General features: G+C 38.3%; 1 protein-coding gene across 2 annotated transcripts in view; it reads left to right on the forward strand.

Moving 5' to 3' along the window:
* The window catches only part of CACNA2D3 (calcium voltage-gated channel auxiliary subunit alpha2delta 3), a 788,131-nt gene extending 770,667 nt beyond the window's left edge, over positions 1–17,464 (forward strand). Inside the window, exons 36-38 of one of the 2 annotated variants that reach the window (XM_073811245.1) lie at positions 11,381–11,498; positions 11,719–11,796; positions 16,334–17,464. In XM_073811245.1, coding sequence (XP_073667346.1) covers positions 11,381–11,498; positions 11,719–11,796; positions 16,334–16,426 — 289 coding nt within the window. In that variant the 3' untranslated portion in view covers positions 16,427–17,464. The remainder of the gene's footprint in view (positions 1–11,380; positions 11,499–11,718; positions 11,797–16,333) is intronic. The other variant, XM_073811246.1, reaches the window with a different exon arrangement.
* The last annotated feature ends 3,784 nt before the right edge of the window (positions 17,465–21,248 follow it).

The raw sequence follows: 21,248 nt of genomic DNA on the forward strand, positions 1-21,248 counted from the left end.
CATATAACTATATTTTCTCATCTACATATTTACTAATTCTAACTTCTGAGTCATATGTTTTTCTCTTTTTAGTGACTGATTTTTCTCCTAAATGTTTTGTCACATTTTATTATTTCTTCACATGTATAGTAGTTTTTGCACACTGAATATTTTGGATGGTACATTGTAGATGCCCTGGATTTTGTAATCTTCCTTTGGAGAATAAACTTGATTGTACATTGCATTTAAATTACCAGTGGATCACCATGCTCTTTGGGTGGCTTGGTTTTAGGTTTTCATTGGTTAGTCTGTTTCATCTTTGCTTCTAGCCCTGGAATGTAGTATTTATTCATTAAAACTTTTTCCCTTTATCATGTATAGCATTTATCTGCATCAGTTAGAATTATAGGTGTCACCCTAGGTTAATTTAACATTCAGAATTTTTGGATTTTAACAAAACACCTCTCTTTTTGTTTTTTTAATAAGAAAAATATGATTTTTGGGACTTCCCTGGTGGTGCAGTGGTTAAGACTTTGTGCTAACAATGCAGGGGGCCTGAGTTCGATCCCTGGTCAGGGAACTAGATCCCACATGCATGCCACAACTAAGAGTTTGCATGCCACAACTAAGGAGCCCTTGAGCCACAACTAAGGAGCCCACCTGCTGCAACTAAGGAGCCCATGTGCCACAATTAAGGAGCCCACCTGCTGCAACTAAGACCCAGTGCAACCAAATAAATAAATAAATATTTTTTTTTAAAAAAAGAAAAGTATGATTCTCTTTAGGGTTGGCAGTGGAGGGAGCTAAACAAAAGAGAAGATGATTGTGACAACTAATCAAAGTCTGTTATATCAACTTAGAGTTTTGTGCAAGGAGGAAACGATGATGTGAAAACCAAGTACTTTATGATGTTAGATTGGGGAGGTACCTTAGAAATCACTTTTGAGGTAGGAAAACTAAGGCTGAGAGAGGGAATGCGATAATTCCCAAGGTGGTTTGCCTATTAATTTCACACTGGGAGCTTGATTCAACTCCACTGACTTTTGAACCAGTCAACTTTCCAGTATCCCCTGCTATTCCCACCTCCTTCATTTTATTCCTCATATCTACTCCACATTGATATTGTCTATGTGGATATGGGAGAATAGTTTTCATTTTTGTTCTGGGACACTTTTTTTCTTCTGTATTGGAGTATATCACCAATAGTCACAAAAATCTGTGTGAACACTAATCTCTCAAACCTACAACACTGCCTTAGATATAATGTTTCTGGAATGCGTCTGTCTCTCTTGAAATTTCCCTATGGCTCTGGGTCTCTACCTCAGTACTTAACACTCTTCAAAACGAATAACTATGCTGTTTTGTGATAAGAAACTATTTAATAGTGGTGGGAATTATTAGCAACATTGGTTTAAGAAGTCAGATCTCAAAATATACCAAACTACATGATTTGTCTGACTCTCTCCCTGGGAGATTGATTCAAAGCTACAAGATATATTATTCAGAAAGCATCAAAGTAACAAAGCGTGGGTTCAGCCTTTATTTCATTTGGTGAAAATATATTGAGTTTCAACTGTACATCAGGCAGAGTTAAAGATGATATTATAGAGGGACTCAGAGAGGGCTCCTGATGGGGACTTAACCCAAGGATATATAGTCAAATTGGTCACATGGAAGAGGGCAGCAAAACCACTAAGGAGGTACTTCCTTTTTCTTTCAATTAATGATCTTGGAGGAATTTCACGTGATTTTAGTTTTAAGCAACTGAGATTGTAAAGCAAATGCTGATCACTGAGATTTAGTTTTCTACATATGTATGTCTATAGTCTAAAAAATAGAAAGCTATTTTTCCATGGTTCTGGTTCCTATTAAATGTAATTTCTACTCATTGTAGAAGACTGAACAGTAGAGAAATATATAAGAATAAAGTAAAAATCACATGCCATCTCACCACTCAGAACTGAGGCAGAGAAATTACATGCTTACACTCTAAAGCCAAGTAGTCTGGATCTAAATCCCAGCTCCATGTCTTATTAGCTCAGTAACTTCAGGCAAGTTACCTAGTTTCTTCATCTATAAACTGTGGATAAGTAAAAGTATTTAAATGGTGCTATATTTCCTTCTAGGCTTTTTTTTCTATGCAAAACTTATACTTAGTCTAATTGGTTTTTTGCTCTTAACAAAGTGTGGTAGACAAAATGCCTTTTTCATATAATGCAAGATGTCCAACCTTTTAGAAAGAAATTATTGATAGTAGAATGTGACTTTTCCAGCTAAAATTAGATGTTCAACTCCCCAGTGAATTCTTTTTAGTTTTGAGTCTGTTTAGACCTCCCGATCGTTCATTATGATGTTGTTCTATTTTGCTAAATGAACCCAACAGTTCACTTGGAGATTGTAGAAGACATTGTAAAGCTAGAAAGTGGGAGATTATAACTGTGAATCCAAAGTAATGTCAATTTGAACCCTCCAATCGAGAGACAGGTTCTCTGGTGTCAGTTTATCAGTGAAATTTGCCCCAAACACTTTTCCATTTGATATTTTGATTTTTATGGGGTAAGATGGAAGGAGTAAAGTCTGACAGCTTAAATCCAGAACTTGGCTCTGATACCTATTACCTGTGCTATCTTAAACCAAGATGGGACCAAATTACTTACATTCTCTAAATCTCAGGTGCTTTTTCTATAACTTGGGAATAATATGACCTGCCTCCTAGAGTTGTTGTGAAATAAACCAGTTTTAGGTAAAAGACCTTCACACAATGACTGCTATGGTAAGGGCTCAGTAAGTGGTAGATGGTGATGACTGTGATGATGGTGATTAAAGTGTAATCATTAAAATAAAGACTTAGAGTCAAATAGGTTTGGTTTTATAGAGTTTTTTTACTTTGATATTCAGTGGGTTTTAGGATTTGGAAAAGTTGTTTAACTTATCAAAGCATATATATTTTCATCCTTAAAATGAAGATGATAATTCTTTGAGTTGGTATGAAGATTAAAGGGGGAAGTGCTTAGAAAAGTGCTTGGCCCTAGGTAAATACTCCATAAATGTTAGCTATTATTCTCATTATTTATAAGAAAAGACACTAATAGTTCCAGTGAAAATATTTAACAAATTCCTTACTCTTCTTAAGGGATTAGAAGAAAATGGTTCATGTCATAATTAAGAGGATTTACTGAAGACTCTAGTACCAAAAAAATAAATGAATAAATAAAAGACTGAAAAGCTAAAGTAACAGCCAAGTTTTAAAAATATCTTTTGTTGTCAGCTCTTTTGAGATTTTCTTCTTCTGAGATGAGAAAAGAAAATTAGGTCCTTTTTGCATTTAATTCTATGGGGCTCTTTCCCCCATATTTCAAACACAAAATAGCTTTCCTTGCCACCTGCTTTGGGCTGATAATGCCAAAGAACTTCCTGCCCAAGTGGTTTTTAAGCTCTGGGTTGGCACCATAAATCTCAACAAATCCTTGGTGGGGCTGAGGATGAGTGAAAGTCATTATTATGGGTCTTTTGGACTCATTCTGTCTGCAGTATAATAAATACCACCGTGGGACACTGCGCCCTGCAGACAAAGCATCACTTGGGCTCTTTGTGTGCACTTTCCATCAGCAAGTCACAAGTGGAATGTCATAATGTGTCCATTGTATATACATTTTTGAATAAATAAGTATAACAAAGACAATATGCTCGTCTCATTTAATCTCAGCTCTTAACTGTGAAAACACAACACATTTCCTACTCAAGTGAAATGGAGCAGGAAAGGCCTGTACCAGTCTGGTTCCTGGCATGCTATCAGAGGAATACCTGGTGGGAGCCATGATGATGGTTTCTAGGGCTCAACTCCCTAATGCCTAAGTTTTCCAATTGTAATTTGATCACTTGTTTTCAGGGATGGGATTTTTGTCAAATGTCTTGTAGGCACCTATTGGACAGATCCCACAGCACTGGCTCTTTTCCAACTCTGGATAGGGTCTCTTACACCGATAGATTTACTGGAAGAATGCCAACAGGTTGTCAAGTGAGGCTTTCCTTGTAGCCCCAGACTGAGGACCTGAGCACCACAGGTTCTAAAGAGAACAGCCATTTAGCTGGCACTGATTTAGAATTGGAAACTCTCCCCCCGACCCCCACCTTCAAGTTTATTTGAGGGTTGACAACTGGTCCGCCTTTAATCTACCACAAGAAGACTGATGAGGGGCCTAACAAGGAAGAGATCAGGGTTCATGGAAAGAGGCGTTTTCCTCCAGGGGGTACTTTTTCCTGCTGGGATCCAGATGGGTGGTGAGGAATTCTCCAAGACTCTAATATATTTTGGGGGTATCTGAAAGAAGGGAGGTACAGCACTGGCCAAATGTCTGCTGGGTGGCAGGTGTGCTGACGTGTCCTATCCAAGCAGGGGAAAGAGATCTAGAGGGAGAGGGCTAGGCTTGGAGAAGGAGCAGCACTGAGGTGGACTATGGCTGGGCCGGCAAAGATGCCTGTTTCCCAGGGGCCAGATAGACAATATGGAAGATTGCTGTCATTTTGCTGAAACTCAACAAGAGCGTTGCTCTCCAGGAGAGGTCCACACTAAGGGCAAGAGGCTGTGGGCACGATGCTGATGACAAGAGCTGTGTGGGTGGTCACGCTGGGACCACGTTGAGGGGCTCTTGGTTCTCAGGAGAATCCACGGTAACCTCACAAAAAAGCCACATTTGGGTGCTGGATCCACACAGAGGACACCAAAGGCCAAGCTGTTACAAGCTGTAGTGAGAGATTGCACCATGGCCTGGTGAGTAGGAAATGCTTGCCTCTTTGCTGCTCCATTTTCCCCACCCCAAATGACTGAAGATGCTAGAAAATAGAAGCTTGAAGGAATGACAGTGTAGAGCTTCAAACTAGATATGAAATTAAAGTATTAAACTAGATTGGGCTAATTTTATTAACCTCAAGTTTTCAGAAAGTTAGGGAATCTTTCCAGATATCATTTAGAGATGAGAAAGCAGGAATTCAATACAGTAGGGTTGAAAATAGAGACTTAAAAAAAATTGTTTCGGGAATTCCCTGGTGGTCCAGTGGTTAGGACTCTGCGCTTTCCCTGCCGAGGGCCCGGTTCCATCCCTGGTCAGAGAACTAGGATCCCACAAGCTGCTCCACACGGCCAAAAAAAAAAAAAAAATTGTCTCATGTTTCTATCTTTATTAAGCTGAGACAACTCAATAAGCTTGTTCATTTGCATTCCTAGGTTAATCCTCACTGCTGCATGCTGTATTTCAATGTCCTACTGAAGTCTGTTTGCTGCATTTCATTTAAGATCTTTGCATCAATATTCACAAAAAGAGATTATTCCGTAGCTCTTCTTTCCACCCTCCTTCCCTTCCTCCCTCCCTCCCTCCCTCTCCCTCTCTCTCCCTCTCTCTCTCCCTCTCTTTCTCTCTCTCTCTTTCTCTCTTTCTGTCTTTCTGTCTTTCTTTTTGTATAATCTTGGTCAGGTTTTATATCAAGGTCCTTAAAAGAAATCTGAAGTATTTCCTTCTTTCCCTGTGCTCTGAAGCAGCTTAAATGTTTTAGAACTACATGTGCCTTGACATGCTAACATGATTCACCTGTGAAATGTCCTGGGCCTGACACTTTTGGGGGTGAGCAGGGGAGGCCCTGCTGTTCGTTCTTTCACCTTGTTTGAGCTGAGCCATGAGTAGATGAGTGTTGCCCTTTTACCTCCCCCATGCCACAGGGTAGCACAACTATGGATTAGAACATGGCCTCAATATTTAATTTCCAGTTTAAATTTAAGCAGTCCATCACCAAATGCTTGCTCTCCACAACTTATGGGCCTGGGTCACTGTAGGGCATTTGGGGGCACATTGGGGGAATACAGGCGTCTCCCCACCTCCAAAGAGAATAGGGTCTTTGGAGATCCACATACCCAGTCCACCTGGAGAGTAGTACAACCTAGAACACAGTCAGTGCCAGATTCAAATTGATTCCCTGTGATTTACTCATTGTCTTTTATTTTATCTTTAGAAAAAATATGGACAATTTGTAAAGGTTGAAAATCTATAAAAAGTGAAAGACTTTAAAATGTTTTAAGATTCTGTCCTGCCCGATTATTTTTTGAGCCATGGTTTTGTACCCAATTAATGAAAAGCAAGCCAACCAAATTCTCCAAATGTTCACCCTGGGGTCCTCTGGGAATCTTAGCCATGGGTTCCCCCCACCACACACACTTGTCCAGGCAGCATTAGGGGAGCAGTGTGGCCGCCTTCCTCATCTGGGTAGCAAAGCCCCCTCAGCAGATAGTCCCTCTTGTCAAGGGAGGCTGTCTTGAAATTGCATCATCTTTTTTCCTCTAGTTCTTTCTCAGTCTGTTGTGAATGGAAAAGGGAGGACTGGGTTATTTCAGTTCCGGCAATGGACAGATCAAAATTGCTTCCCTCTTCCCTATTCTCTTTCCCTTGAGGACCTAATTTATTTCATGCATTTTGACCTATCCCTGCTTAGAAATGGCTGCTGTGATTCTCTGTTGAGGCATTTCCCTTCCGCCTTGTTTGGCCCCCAGGCCAACCCCACAGGCCACGGTCCCTCTACACAGCGATGTCAGTCTAGCTGCTGGGCCCAGCTGGATGGAGGTGTGTTTTATGAAGTTCAACCCTACACCCTGGGCCATAAATACACATTGTGCACATAAATGTACAGCTAACATTGGCCAGACCCCTCCAAAAAAACATGTTAATAAGCAGACAGTAAGTCTTCAAAATATGGAAAAGCAGTTAATCTTTCCGCTGGCAAATCCTTGGTAGGGGGTGTTTTCCTCCACTGTAGTAATAGCTGCCTGCAGAGATTTCCATCTCCTAGGACTGGGGGTAAAAGGGGGGGAGTTTGCTGTGGGACTTCATGAGAACACTTGGGGAGCCTTCATCTTGGAGGGTAAATGTGTTAAAACGAATAATATCTTGCACTGGTTGTCATTAACCATTCATATCAAGTGATCACTGGGTCTGCCCTTGAGGAGCTTGAGCACTAGTAACTCCAGTACAAGACAGAAAGTCGGCTGCCTATGGTAGCAGCCCCGTAACAGGCCTGGGCTCCAGAGGCTTGCAACTCTGCCCCTGTTACTCTAGGAAATCAGTTAATCTCTTGTTTCCCAATCTCTAATATGGGCACAATTATGTCTTATTGTCTGTATGTTCTCTGAGTCCCAGTTTTCTCTTTTGTGAAATGAGAAAATCAATACTCTTTGCCCCTAGCATAACATTCCATTTTATAAATGTTTTAAGAATACACGTACACATTCGCCTTGTAAAGAACTCCAGTGTTACAGATTAAGTTTAAGTCTCCCAGGACAATTATTCCCAGTCTTCTCCTCTTGTCCACCACTGCCATCCTGTTCCCTCCCCTCCATCCCCTCCTCCCTTGCTCTCTCTCTCACTGATGATGTGGTAGGAGGACCAGACTTGAGGGTAGGGGTGGGGGCTCAGTAGACAGAAGGTGCCTGGAGCCAATACATGCTTGCTTTGTTGGAGAGATGGAAGGTCAAGTCTGCAAATTGCCTCTAATCTGTTGAGCAGCCATGATTTTATCTGCATGTCTCAGGCAGAGCATGGGAGTTGCCAGTGGGTTGACTTAAGGAGGATATAGGTGACAGCTGTCAATCTGGAGATGACATGATCTGTGCCTTATAAATAGTTAATTTCACTTGGTCCTTTCATTCCTTTTTATCACTAGGGAGACACTTCATATGTTTTGTCCTTTTTTGTGTTCTACCCACATGTGCTCCACTTGTTCATTTATTCCTTCTATGTTAACATGAGTCATGGGTCACTTACTGATACTATCTACTCATAACATAACTGATAAGTCTTATCCATCCCATTTATTTTTCTTGTTCTCTGTAGCAGAATCAAATACTCTTAGATGAGTATTTCTAAATATTCTTAAACATTTATACTTTATGTATAGTTTTGCAACGTTATTTTCCCACTTATTATGTTTTGGGTAATCTTTCATGATGGTAAATTGACACCTTTTACCCTTTCATCTGGTGCCAAGTAGACCATAGAACAGACACACTGTTGCTTATTTAATCATTCCTCTGTTGATGAACTTTCAGGTGGGTTTTGTTTTTTCCTCCTCTCAATGAACAGTGTTACCAAGAGCATCTTTATGTATGTCTTCTTGGGTTCTTGAACAATAGTTCCTCTTACTGAGAAGTAAAACAACTGGAAAAATAGGATCTAAATGATTTTTCACTGTAACAATAACGAATTGTTCTCATAGGGGCTGTAAAATTCACTTTCCTACCAGCAGTGTAGAATAATATTCACTTCTTCAGACTCTCCATCATTTGATACTACCATAGACAAAATTTTGCCATTCTGCTGGTGAAAAATGCATTTCATTATTTTAATTTCATTTTAATTTATATTTACCTAATTTGTAGTGAGATTGAACCCCTTTTACATATCAGTTGTCTATCTGTGTTTCCTTTTCTGTAAATTATCTCATGGGTTTTGATACTGATTAGGGGCAAGCATCTTCCCGTCTCTCTCTCTCTCTCTCTTTTTTTTTTTTTATAAAATTCAATTTTATACAATTGTCCAGACTGTTCTTTATATTTAATCTTATGAATGAATCTTAGGATCATCACCTCAAATTCCATCAAAATTCCTGTTGGGATTTTTATTGAGATTACTTTGAATTAAAAGGTTAATTGAAGGAGAAATGACACCTTTAATATATAACTGTTTCCTTCCACAACCACTGTGGATTTCTTAGGGTTTTTTTTTTCTTTTATAACAGTGAATTTTGATCATTTTCTTCATAAAGAAACATCTTTTACTAGGTTTATCCTTGGGCATTTCATAGTAATTATTGACAATATCAATGGTTCTTTATTTCATAAATATTTTTTCATTGGTTATTGCCAGTGTCAGGGAAAGGCTGTGGTTTTATATGCTGATTATGTAACTGGGCAGCTTGCTTAGTTCGTTTCTTGGTTCTAACAGTTGGTCAGTGGGTTCATACGGATTTTCTATGAACACAGTGGTATCTGTTCTTTGGGTGACTTGGTAGTATTCACTTGGGGTTAGATTCTCAATGTGCATTTCAGGTTTTTTTCATGCAGTTGGTTTGCTGGTGTTTTTTATAGCTTGGCCAAATGTTGATAATTTATACTTTATTCCCCAAAGTGTGTTTGATCTAAGTTTTCAAATTGTTTGTAATGATATACGTAATACTCACTTAAAATGTTTAAAATGCCTCTGTATATTTTCGGTTTTAATGTAACTTTGTGACTTCTTTTTCTTGATCAGGAGTGCCATAAGTGGACTTATGTCCTTGTTCTTTTAAGCCAGAGTTTGATTCTTTTAGTTATCTTCACGTTTTCATCTGCATCTTATTCTTCTGCTTTTATCTTTATAAGTTCTTTCTGTCATTGATTCAGTGAATGTTTACTGAGCATCTGCTCTGTCCCAGGCATAACTCCGGCTGCTGCGGATAAAAGATAACCAGGGGCAGACGCATGTGGCCTTCCTCCCATGGAAACCACAGTTTGTTGTGAGGGACAGACAGTGAGCAGGGAAGGAGGAAGTGGAGGCAAAGGAGGTTGAGAAGAAAGGCAGTGAGGTCATTGGTGTCCTTGACAAGAACCAATCCAAGGGTGTGGTAAGGACTACAGCCTTATTGGAGTAGATTTGTGAAAGGAGAGAAGTGAGGAAGTAGAGAGAGAGGAGAGAGAGAGGGATTGTGTATAATTCTTTTTAGGAGTTGTACTATAAATGAGGACGGGGAAGTTGTACTATAAATGAGGACGGTGGTAGGTGAAGGTAAAATTAAGGGAGAGTTTTGTGTAAGCTGAAGAAAATGGCTAGTAGACAAGAGAAACTATTTGTACAATGATCACCTCTCTCCTCTTCCATCAGTCACATCCTTGCAGAAGCCTGAGGGCTGGGCTTCGGAGAGGGGCATCAATTCTCAGCACAGTGTACCACAGGGGAGAATGAGTATAGGGCACAGGTGCAGGTTTATGTTCTTATTTTTCCAGTTTCTTGATTCAAAAACACAGTCCATTTATTTGCAAAATTTTTTCCCAGTAAAAATATTTAAGCAGCCCAGACTCAAATCTGCACAGATTTGAGTCTGGGCTGCTCTCAAATCCTCAAGGATTAATTGGATGTGTTTTTAACCTTTAATTTCCACTGCTTATATCTTTTTGCTATTAATTTCTAATTTTAGCCGAATGTAAAAGAAGAACATGTAATTGATGCTTTCTGCTCTTTGGAATGTGTTGCATTTCCCTGCATTTGAAAATAACTTATATTCTGTTATTGCTTAGATCTGAAGAGTTTTTGCTCTATATTTTAAGCAAGTCATGCATTCATCATACCATTTTGGTATTTCTATCAGTTTGTATACTAAGATCATGAAAATTCATGTCATATCTTGTTATACTAGATACACTCTAGAGAACAGAACAAATTTTTTGAGAGAAAGATGAAGATAACTTACAGAGAAATTGACCGTTTTTTAATGTTATAGTCTAGTTCATCTGACTAAACTGAATTTGGTAAAATATCATGAAAAATTTATGTGACAGGGATTCTGGGGCTGGGGCTAAATATTAAGCTAATCTGTCGGCTCTAGAAGAATATGGGATTTGTTCTCTAATTTGTTCCTCCAAAGAGTCACTGGTATTTCTGGTTCAAGGAGTATTTTTATGGTGATATTACTTTGTCATTTCATTGTATTGGGTAAGGTGAGAAAGAGGTGTCGTTAGGCTTACTTATGTTGGACTAGCTGTACCGATAAACCCAGAATGTCAGAAGGGCCATATGGCCTTAGTACCAGCTTAACTTGGTCTCTGAGAAGGATGGATCTCCTTAAACAACTAGCATTAATTTCATCCAAAAAATACCTCTATTACGGGCAGACATTGTGCAAAGTGGTTCAGGGTAAGGTCTAGGAAGTTCACTTCATCTTTTGTCATTAATATGACATAGCTTCAGTCTATCCTTGTTGGAGGGAGAAGGAAAAATATACCTCAGAGAACATCAGATGCAACTTGGGGTGATGTTTAGGCCCTGGGAGAAGAAAATGAGTCTTGGAAAAGCTTAACCTCTTAGACCTTGGAAACTGAGGTGATTTAGCCAACTCTGACTCTCCTGTTCCGTACACGTAAAAGTCCTGTCTTTCCAAGGTGAGGGCTATATATGGACATAGATGTACTGTCTTCTTAGTGAAACTTCGTATTTGAAAGTGAAGAGCCTTGGGGAAGGAGGCAACTTGACTAGTAAAGCAGTCTCTGAAACTTGTTTTCCAAAATATTACAGTAGTTCCCCCACCCCAGGGAAAGTTTTCCTCATGGCTATTAAGTTGAGGGATGGTAAGTGACCACTCACTGTCTCTCTGCCTCTTGTTCCAACAGGTCCTTTGTCATCCAGCAAATCCCAAGCAGCAATCTGTTCATGGTGGTGGTGGACAGTAGCTGCCTCTGTGAGTCTGTGGCCCCCATCACCATGGCACCCATTGAAATCAGGTATATCCTTTTGTGTGTAGGTCCAGCCACTACTGATGAAGCTGGTAAGGGGGATCAACAGTAAGGAAACCTAGGGGAGAAATCTTAGAGAGGAGGAGATGATATCCTTTCCACTATTAGGGAGAGAGAAGTTGTTAAGGGAGTTTAGTGCCAAGTTTTGAGCTCTGAAATTCAGAGTGAGGAAAAGGAGCATCTTGGAAATATGCCTTAACAACAGTCAACATAACGAATCCCTTAAGTGTGAACGTTTAAAGGCTCAGAAGATCAGAAGGCGTCCGGAATCTTGTCATGGCTTCCATCCTGAGGTAATCTGAGAACCCTTCCTACTCTTTTCCCATCAGATTCGCCATGAGAATCTCACAGTAGTCAAAGAACTATAGCTCAAAAGTTTACTCTTGAGAAAGCAGTCCCTTTCAGGCAAACCAAAGAATATACAGGAAGGCTAATGATACTCTACTTTCAGCCTCTCAATGCCTTCTTATTTAGTCTGTGCTTAATAGTCTTATCTTATTATATCCATGTATATTTTTTAAAAGCCTCTTTACTATCTTCCCTACTACAAATGTGCTATAATTTTACCACTTTCCACTATTACACATAAAGTGGCTCTTACCATCTTGTTTTACTTCTTTCAAATTGTAGTTAAAATTATTTTCCTGCTTACTAAAAATATATATATATATTTTTTTTCCTGCTTACTTTTCGACAGCCTTTTATTTGTAAGAAATTCATGTAAAGCAAAGTGGCAATACTAATGTCAGATCAAGAGTCACAATATACAAATGTGGAATGATAAGCCTTTAAACTCCCCTAACCACACGAAGTCACAACTCTAAAGGCACTACAATTACACCAAAAGTGATGATCAGAGAAAAAGTAAACCTAGTACTAAGAAAGGTAAACTTATCACCGATGTAGGTGAATTATGTCCTTCAATGTTGTAGGCAAAAACAATTAAATATGGCAAGAAAAGCTACAGTTTAAAAATTAAGTCCATCCCCCACCTTGAAAAATAGAAAACTTGCCTAGACCAATTACTCTAGGGAGACTGGGAAGATATTCATTTTTTAAAATGCCACCAGAGCCAGCTGAGTGTTAATGTCACCTGTAAATAGCAAATAATTTTAATGTTATTTAAACTATCCAAGTCCTAGAAAATACTTTAAAGTCAGTATAGTACTAAAAAGAATTTGGAATTTATTGAGAATGTTTCCTTCTATATTCGAGGGAGAGTTCAATAACAATATAAGTTGAAAAGGCCTTTGATAAAATTCAGTGATCACCTCTAATAAAAGCTCTATGTAAAATAGAAATGTGAACAATAGTCCAAAAGCAATAATACCACTTCAATTAAAACCAGAACTGCATACATAGCACTAAAGTCACTAGAGTAAAAATCTTTTCAAGTTAATAAGATAATTTGCTTTGGTAAGTAGATACATGATAAACACTAAAAAAAAAATCAGTATTTTTTTTTCTTTAAGTTTCTAGACCCACTGATATGAGGTCAGTGGAACAGAATAGTAATTCTTATGTATGACAAAGGTTCAATTCAAAGGAGAGAGTATAGAATGGACTTGCATGGTAAATGATGGTCTCATAAGAAATTCTAGGGATTGGATTCATGCTCTTGGATTGGAAGAATTAAAGTTGTTAAAATGGCCATACTACCCAAAGCAATCTACAGATTTCATGTGATCTCTATCAAATTACCCATGACATTTTTCACAGAACTAGAACAAATAATCCTAAAACTTATATGGAAACATAAAAGACCCAGAATCGCCAAAGCCATTCTGAGAAAAAAGAACAAAGCAGGAGGCATAACCCTCTCAGGCTTCAGACAATACTACAAGGCTACAGTAATCAAAACAGCATGGTACTGGCACAGAAAAAGACATATGGATCAGTGGAACAGAATAGAGAGCCGAGAAATAAACCCACACACCTATGGTCAATTAATCTTCAAGAAAGGAGGCAAGAATATACAATGGGGAAAAGACAGTCTCTTCAGCAAATGGTGTTGGGAAAGCTGGACAGTCACATGCAAATCAATGAAGTTAGAACACACCCTCACACCATACACAAAAATAAATTCAAAATACCTTAAAGACTTAAATACACGACATGACACCATAAAACTCCTAGAAGAGAACATAGGCAAGACATTCTCTGACATAAATTGTCCCAGTGTTTTCTTAGGTCAGTCTCCCAAGGCAATAGAAATAAAAGCAAGATGAACAAATACTGTATGCTAACACATATATATGGAATCTAAAAAAAAAGAAAAAAGGTTCTGAAGAACCTAGGGGCAGGAGAGGAATAAAGACGCAGACATAGAGAATGGACTTGAGGACATGGGGAGGGGGAAGGGTAAGCTGGGAAGAAGTGAGAGAGTGGCATGGACATATATACACTACCAAATGTAAAATAGAGAGCTAGTGGGAAGCAGCCGCATATCACAGGGAGATAATCTCGGTGCTTTGTGACCACCAAGAGGGGTGGGATAAGGAGGGTGGGAGGGAAACACAAGAGGGAGGGGCTATGGGGATACATGTATACATAGAGCTGATTCACTTTGTTATACAGCAGAAACTAAAACACGATGGTAAAGCAATTATACGCCAATAAAGATGTTTGGAAAAAAAATGGGACCTAATCAAACTTATAAGCTTTTATACAGCAAAGGAAACCATAAACAAAACAAAAGGGCATCCTACAGGTTGGGAGAAGATATTTGCAAATGATGCAACTGAAAGGGCTTAATTTTCAAAATATACAAACAACTTGTACAACTCAATAACAAAAATAAAACAGCCCAATTGAAAAATGGGCAGAAAACCTAAATAGACATTTCTCCAAAGAAGAAATACAAACGGGCCAATAGGCACATGAAAAGATGCTCATCATCACTAATTATTAGAGAAATGCAAATCAAAACTACAATGAGGTACCACCTCACACCAGTCAGAATGGCCACCATCAAAAAGTCTACGAATAACAAATGCTGGAGGGGGTGTGGAGAAAAGGGAACCCTCCTACACTGTTGGTGGGAATGTAAATTGGTGCAGCCACTATGGAAAACAGTACAGAGGTTCCTGATAAAAGTAAAAATAGAGTTGCCATATGATCCAGCAATCTCACTCCTGGGCATATATCCAGGTAAAACTATAATTCAGAAAGATACATGCAACCCTATGTTCATAGCAGCACTATTTACAATAGCCAAGATGTAGAAATAACCTGAATGTCCATCAGCAGATGAATGGATAAAGACGATGTGGTGTATATATATAATGGAATATTACTCAGCCATAAAAAATGAAATAATGCCATTTGCAGCAACATGGATGAACCCAGAGATTATCATACTAAGCAAAGTAAATCAGAAACAGAAAGACAAATACCATACGATATCATTTATATGTGGAATCTATCAAGTATAAGTGGAATCAAAAATACGACACAAATGAACATATCTATGAAACGGAAACAGACTCACAGATATAGAGAACAGACTTGTGGTTGCTAAGGGTGTGGGGGAAGGATTGGGAGTTTCGGATTAACAGATGCAAAGTATTATGTCTAGAATGGATAAATAACAAGGTCCTACTGTATAGCACAGGGAACTATATTCAATATCCTGAGATGAACCATAAAGGAAAAGAAAATGGAAAAATATATATATATATATTATATATATAATATATTATATATATTATATATACTATATATTGTATATACTATATATTATATATATAATATATATGTATCTCAATCATTTTGCTGTACAACAGAAATTTACACAACATTGTAAATCAATTATACTTCAATAAAATTTTAAAAATAAATAAATAAAAAAGAAATTCTAGGGATTGGAGAGACCTTCTTATCCAAGACCAAAAAGTTATAGAAGAAAAACAGATTTATTTAACTATATAAAAATTACAACTTTTTGATGGAAAAACATAACTAAGTCAGTATCCAATTTATAGAACTTGAAAAAATATTTATAAATCGAAGCATAAAGAGCTCTTTAAATTGATAAGTCAAACAACTGCATATAAAAATAAACCGAGGACATGAAAGATACAATTTACTGGGTGATCAGAAAATACAGGTACCAATGAAATATCTAACAATAGCCATCAAAAGCAAAAATACCCTTTAGCTCTGCACTGTCACTCCTGGGCATCTTTACCTAAGGCCAGGGCAGGAGCAAGTATCATTGTTTGGTAAGGACCTATATTCAGCGCTCTTCGTAGCAGTAGAGAACAGATGAGAAGATGAATGACCATCAATAAGAAAAAAAAGAACTGAATAAAATAGACCTAGAATAATGGAGATAGAGAAATTTCCATCAATTAGTGGATAAAAATCATGGTGCAGAAAGGAATAAATAATATGATTTGAGTTTTGTAAAACAGAGCCTCCCTTCCCCCAAATTAAAAGGAAGGCACACACAAAACCTTCCATAGCCAAGTATCTGAAATGATCAGCCCCCTGAGATGTGATCTTTTACTAAGAAGGTCAGTATTTTGCTTTTATAAAATAATCACAAGAGACTTCTCTACCAACAGCCCTTTGCCTCTTGAATGTTCTGCATAATAGTATACAAAGAGTCATTTTGAATACTTTATGCATTGACAAGTGAAATCAGAGATTCTCATTACTAACGTGATGAAATGTAGACAAGTCCATTTCCTGCCATTATCTAGGTTCCAAATGATTTTGTTCGTACACTGGAGAGCAGGGAGGGATATGGGGACTCCACATACCCTGGGAAGTTTAAGGCATCTTGGGATCCACCTCGGCTCTAACCAACCCTGCCTTTCCCTGTAGGAGAATGCGAGGGAGTGTGGGGGTGCGCCGAATCTCCAGGCCAAGATGGTCCTTATCCTGCTCCCTCTGCTTTTGATGCTCTTCTCAAGGTGACACTGATGGAGATGTTCTCTTGGCATGCTAAAGTATGGATAAACTGTGAGCCAAAATATGGTGCAACATAGGAGACATGAAATGTAGTCCAACCATCAGCATCTCATGATATTAAGCTGTGCGTGATATAAACTCTTAGAGATATGTTGACAAAAAAGTTATCTTTTTACTTTGCCAGTCATGCAAATGTGAGTTTGCTACATTATTATTATCCTTCATCAGAAACGGGACTGCAAGTGGGCAGCGTCCCTTCTGCTTGAAACCCATTGAAACCAATTTAAAACTGTGTACTTTTTAAATAAAGTATATTAAAATCATAATCTCCTGGTTTGGGTTTTATTATTATTTTACTGCTGAGAATACAGAATGGAAAGTACATGAAAAAGTCACCCATTCCAGACAGCAAGAAAGGATGGTTGTTGGCAGAGACTTTACTCTACAGCAGATTCTAGACAAGTATTTAACAACTGTTTAGATGCTCCACTCTCAGTTATAAAAATATTTACAGAAGTAAATCAAAATATCATCTACATCAGAAGAATTTATTACACAGAGCTCTGACTTTTGTTGAACAAAACTTCAGTAGAAATCATAATTTGGACGAGAACACAAGCTTCCATAATATTAAAGTGTTGAACTATTTGGGAACAGAAATAGTCATAAATCCTAGGAATTCGTTCTGAGAAGACTTGAAGGAGGAAAAGAACAATGACTACAAATGACTCTCGACCTTATTGCTTGAGAATATGGCTTCTGGCTTTCCCCATAAACAAGAGATGAAATTTGGTCTTATATATAACAGAATATGAAACTACCCAGACCTGTAAGCATTTCTAAATTTCTGAACCAAAGAAAACAGTGTCCATTGGATCATGATTACCAAATAACCATTCCAAGTGGAATAATTTCTATGCCTAGGTAGAAAGGAGAATGCCTTTCTTTAGAGGACAAACATCTAAAAGTCATGTGGAAAAATCAACTTAAACTCTTTTTTAAAAAGCCACATTATCCTGTTGATATTTTAGAAAAACTGATGTAACACTACTTTATCCTAAAATGATTCCAGCATTTATAGGAATAACAATACTACATTGTTATACATCTTTAAATTACTATTCCTCCAACCCACAAGGTCTTCCTGCTCCTCAAGCATGCTAAGTGAGCACCTGCCTCAGGGCCTTTTCACTTGCTATTCCTTCTTTGTGAGATACTCTTTCCCCCAGATATCTGCATGCCTTCCTCCCTTACCTGCTTCAAGTCCTTCCTTCTTTGGCAGTCCACCCTGACCTCCTTGTTTACAGTTGTAACTTCCACACCCCTCCACCCTTTCTCTTCCCTGCTTGATATTCCACCATAGCAGTTATCACCATTGGATTTGTTTATTGTTTGTCTCTCCCCAGGTGAATATAAACACCAAGAAGGCAAGGATTTTGTTTGCTGCTTTTTAATTTTCTCACTGCTATATTCTCATCTCCAAGGAGAGAAGAGTAGAGTGTCCAGCTCAGAGCAGACCCTCAATAAACATTTAAGCAAGTAAGCAAGAGATAGTAGTAGTAAGAGCTGTGCTACCAACATAGGGGGTGACTGTGTATACATACCCCTGTGGTATAGTGCCATGTGGGAGTATCTGCGTTACTGCAGAGAGCAAGGAGTAATACCATATTCTCTATTATCCTGCCATGCTAATTTTTGAAGACTTCTATTTGCAGTATTAATGATTGATGCCAGTCCTATCCAAAGGTATCCTATCACAGAACATTTTATTAAAATGTTTGGTTTGCTGCTTATAATTAAGATAAACTATAAAGTGATACAGTTTAACATAGCATTATATGGCACAATTAGTTATTAAAATTATAAGCTTTGACATTTAATATAATTGGTAACAGATTCAGAAGGCACCTAGAGCTAATCATAGTGTAACAATCTAGCAATATTCTTCCTAAAATGTAGAAAGCTTTCATATATGTGAAAATTCATAAAAATATAGAACAATTGCAATATTTATTGAAGGTAGATTAATAAAACACAGCATAGACAAGAATAATGGTGTGATACCTTTATCTGTCCTAAAATTAACAACAGGGCAACTCCATATACTATACATTCATTAGATTAAGATGACATAGGACACTAAAATAAGATAGTAATGGCAGTGGTAAAAACTACTATTTAATGTCTGAAGTGGTTTTAAAATAAGGAAATGTAGCATTATTATTCAAATTATGAGCAGTACAGCACTACAGGGGATAATACTTCTCTTGTTATAAGAGACTGTATAGTTTAGTAAAATATTAAAATCATCGGCAGAAGAGCACAGTTTTATTACTGTCAATATTAGAGGTCGTAATAACTTAGCAGACCCTTGAGGGCCATTTGCAGTGTCTGCAATTTGGGAGCTTTGTGAAGATGCCCCTAATTGGCACATGTATGCTGGGGAGCCTGTTGGGGGTATTTCTACTCATGTGACTTTGTCTTATATATCCAGCTTGTAGCAGCTGTAATTCCTGCTGGGGACTTTGCAGGCATCATTTCCCCTAATCCAGTGATTACAAATCCTGGGCAACTTTGCCCACTCGGGAACATTCAGCGATATCTGGAAACATTTTTTGGTTGTCACAATTTGAGACAGGAGGAGGTGCTACTGGCATCTAGTGGGTAGAGGCCAGGGATGCTGTTAAACATCTCCAAATCCTGAGACAGACCACACAGCAAAGAATTATTTAGCCGAGCATTTCAATAGAGCTAAAGTTGAGAAACCCTGCTCTAATCCTTTAACAATCAATAAGCTTTTGTCTTTACAAATAGATGCCACAGACCTGGATCGCCACGTGGCATCTAAATTGTGCACGTTTGCTCCACCAATGCTAGGAATTCTTTACATAGTGTAAGATACTAAAATACAGATTCAATTCAGTAGCAATCCAGGTATATCATATACTCAGATGATGGGGTCCTTCTTGTCCTCCAGGCCTCAGCAGTCTTCCACTGGACACCTGGGAAACCTCGGTCACTGCCTGCTGTTTGCTTCAGAGCAAGGTACTCATGGGGCGCTGGCATTTTCCCGTTCACTCTCAGTCTCCCCTCCCCACACCTGTAGGAGGGAGCTCAACTGTCTTGTTCAATTCTGGATTCCCGAGGCTGAGAATTGCTCCTCAACTTCAGTGACACCCAGGAAGTGTTTGCTGAAGGAATAAATAAACCACCCCCACAATACCATTTATCAAAACCTTCTATTTACAAGTTACTACGCAGAGAACTTTCCATCATCATTTCCTACATCTGCTATTATTTCCATTTCACTGATGAGGAAACTGAGGCTCAATAAGAAAGTTACCCAAATTGCTAGAGCCAGTAAGAGGCAGGGCCTTATGCCACACCTTTCCCCCTTAACCATTACAATACTATATACCATATGCATATGTATCAGTACAATGTACTATAGTCCCACATGGCAGCAGACCCCAGTCCCCCTGGATAGGTAGGAAGTCAGGATGGCAATACTTTCTAGTTTAGGGTACTCTAATTCAGCAGCATTTGGGCACACTGAAGGCAATATACAATAGTAGATTATAGTGATATTTTTGTAAAATATGGTTATAAACAGAATAATATGACACTGTGGCTATATCTGTAGTATATTCAAAATACAGTCCTTCATACTCACATGCACATTATAGGTAATGCAGGATGGTTTAAACCAGGAGTCAGCAAGCTTTTTCTATAAAGGGCCAGAGTGAATATTTTAGACATTGTGGGCCATGTCGTCTATCTCTGTTGCAACTATTGAACTCTGCCACCGTAGCACAAGAACCCCTGTGTTCCATTAAAACTTTCTTTAAGCACACTGAAATTTGAATTTCATATATTTTCACATGTTGCAAAATATTATTTAGAGCTTTATTCACTTTATTTGAATGGTATTTAAAAATGTAAACACCACTCTTAGCCTGAAAACTGTAGGCAGTGGGCCAGATTTGACACGTGGGCCATATTGGTCAACCCCTTGATTTAGAAGATTGCAGCTGACAATTTTTAAGGCTCTCATTACGTGATAAATTAGGAATATCCTTGCAACTTACAGGCACGCATGCTAGAATTGTGTCAGCACTATCAGTATGGGAGCTTCTACAGTACAAATATGACCACACGATTTTTACTTTAACATCACACAAACTAGTACTGTTTGAGACACTGTAAGTACCCTAGTATAATCTAACGCCTTTATATGTATGTAACTACAAACATAAATAAAAAGCATAACTCACTATAGAGTGCTAGCATTACTGCTACTCGAATTGTAAGGTGAGGGTGTAGGCTGACATAATGTAGTTCAGCACAGTATATTATCATTTCTGTTCCCACAATTACATGTAATAAAGTGAAACATAAAATCACATTGCTGCTGCCAGCATTGGCTGCCTTAAAGCAGTTACTTCCCTCAGCCTATGCTGTACTGTGTGGCCCTAAACTATAATATTGTGTGTCATACTGCTATATCCCATGATGTTAGGCTACCAAGAATCTTGTTAACAAAAATCCTATACCAAATGACACCATATTGTAATTACCCTGGCTCTTAATGGCTAACAGTAAACCAGTGATTAGAGAGAAATATTTGAGTGGCACCTTTGCAGTAAGTTATTGTCACAGCAACATGATATGCACTACTAACTGTAGCATCAAGAAGAGTCCTAAATTATAGTCATACTCTTCTTATATTTATCAGTAACTCTGTATTGTCCTTGAATGTGCTATTGCATTATGCTACCACATACTCTCCAAGCTATAGCAATAAACTTGGGGTAGAGAGGGGAGCATT

Source organism: Tursiops truncatus, chromosome 10, assembly GCF_011762595.2.
Source record: "Tursiops truncatus isolate mTurTru1 chromosome 10, mTurTru1.mat.Y, whole genome shotgun sequence".
In the NCBI taxonomy this organism is placed as follows: domain Eukaryota; kingdom Metazoa; phylum Chordata; class Mammalia; order Artiodactyla; family Delphinidae; genus Tursiops; species Tursiops truncatus.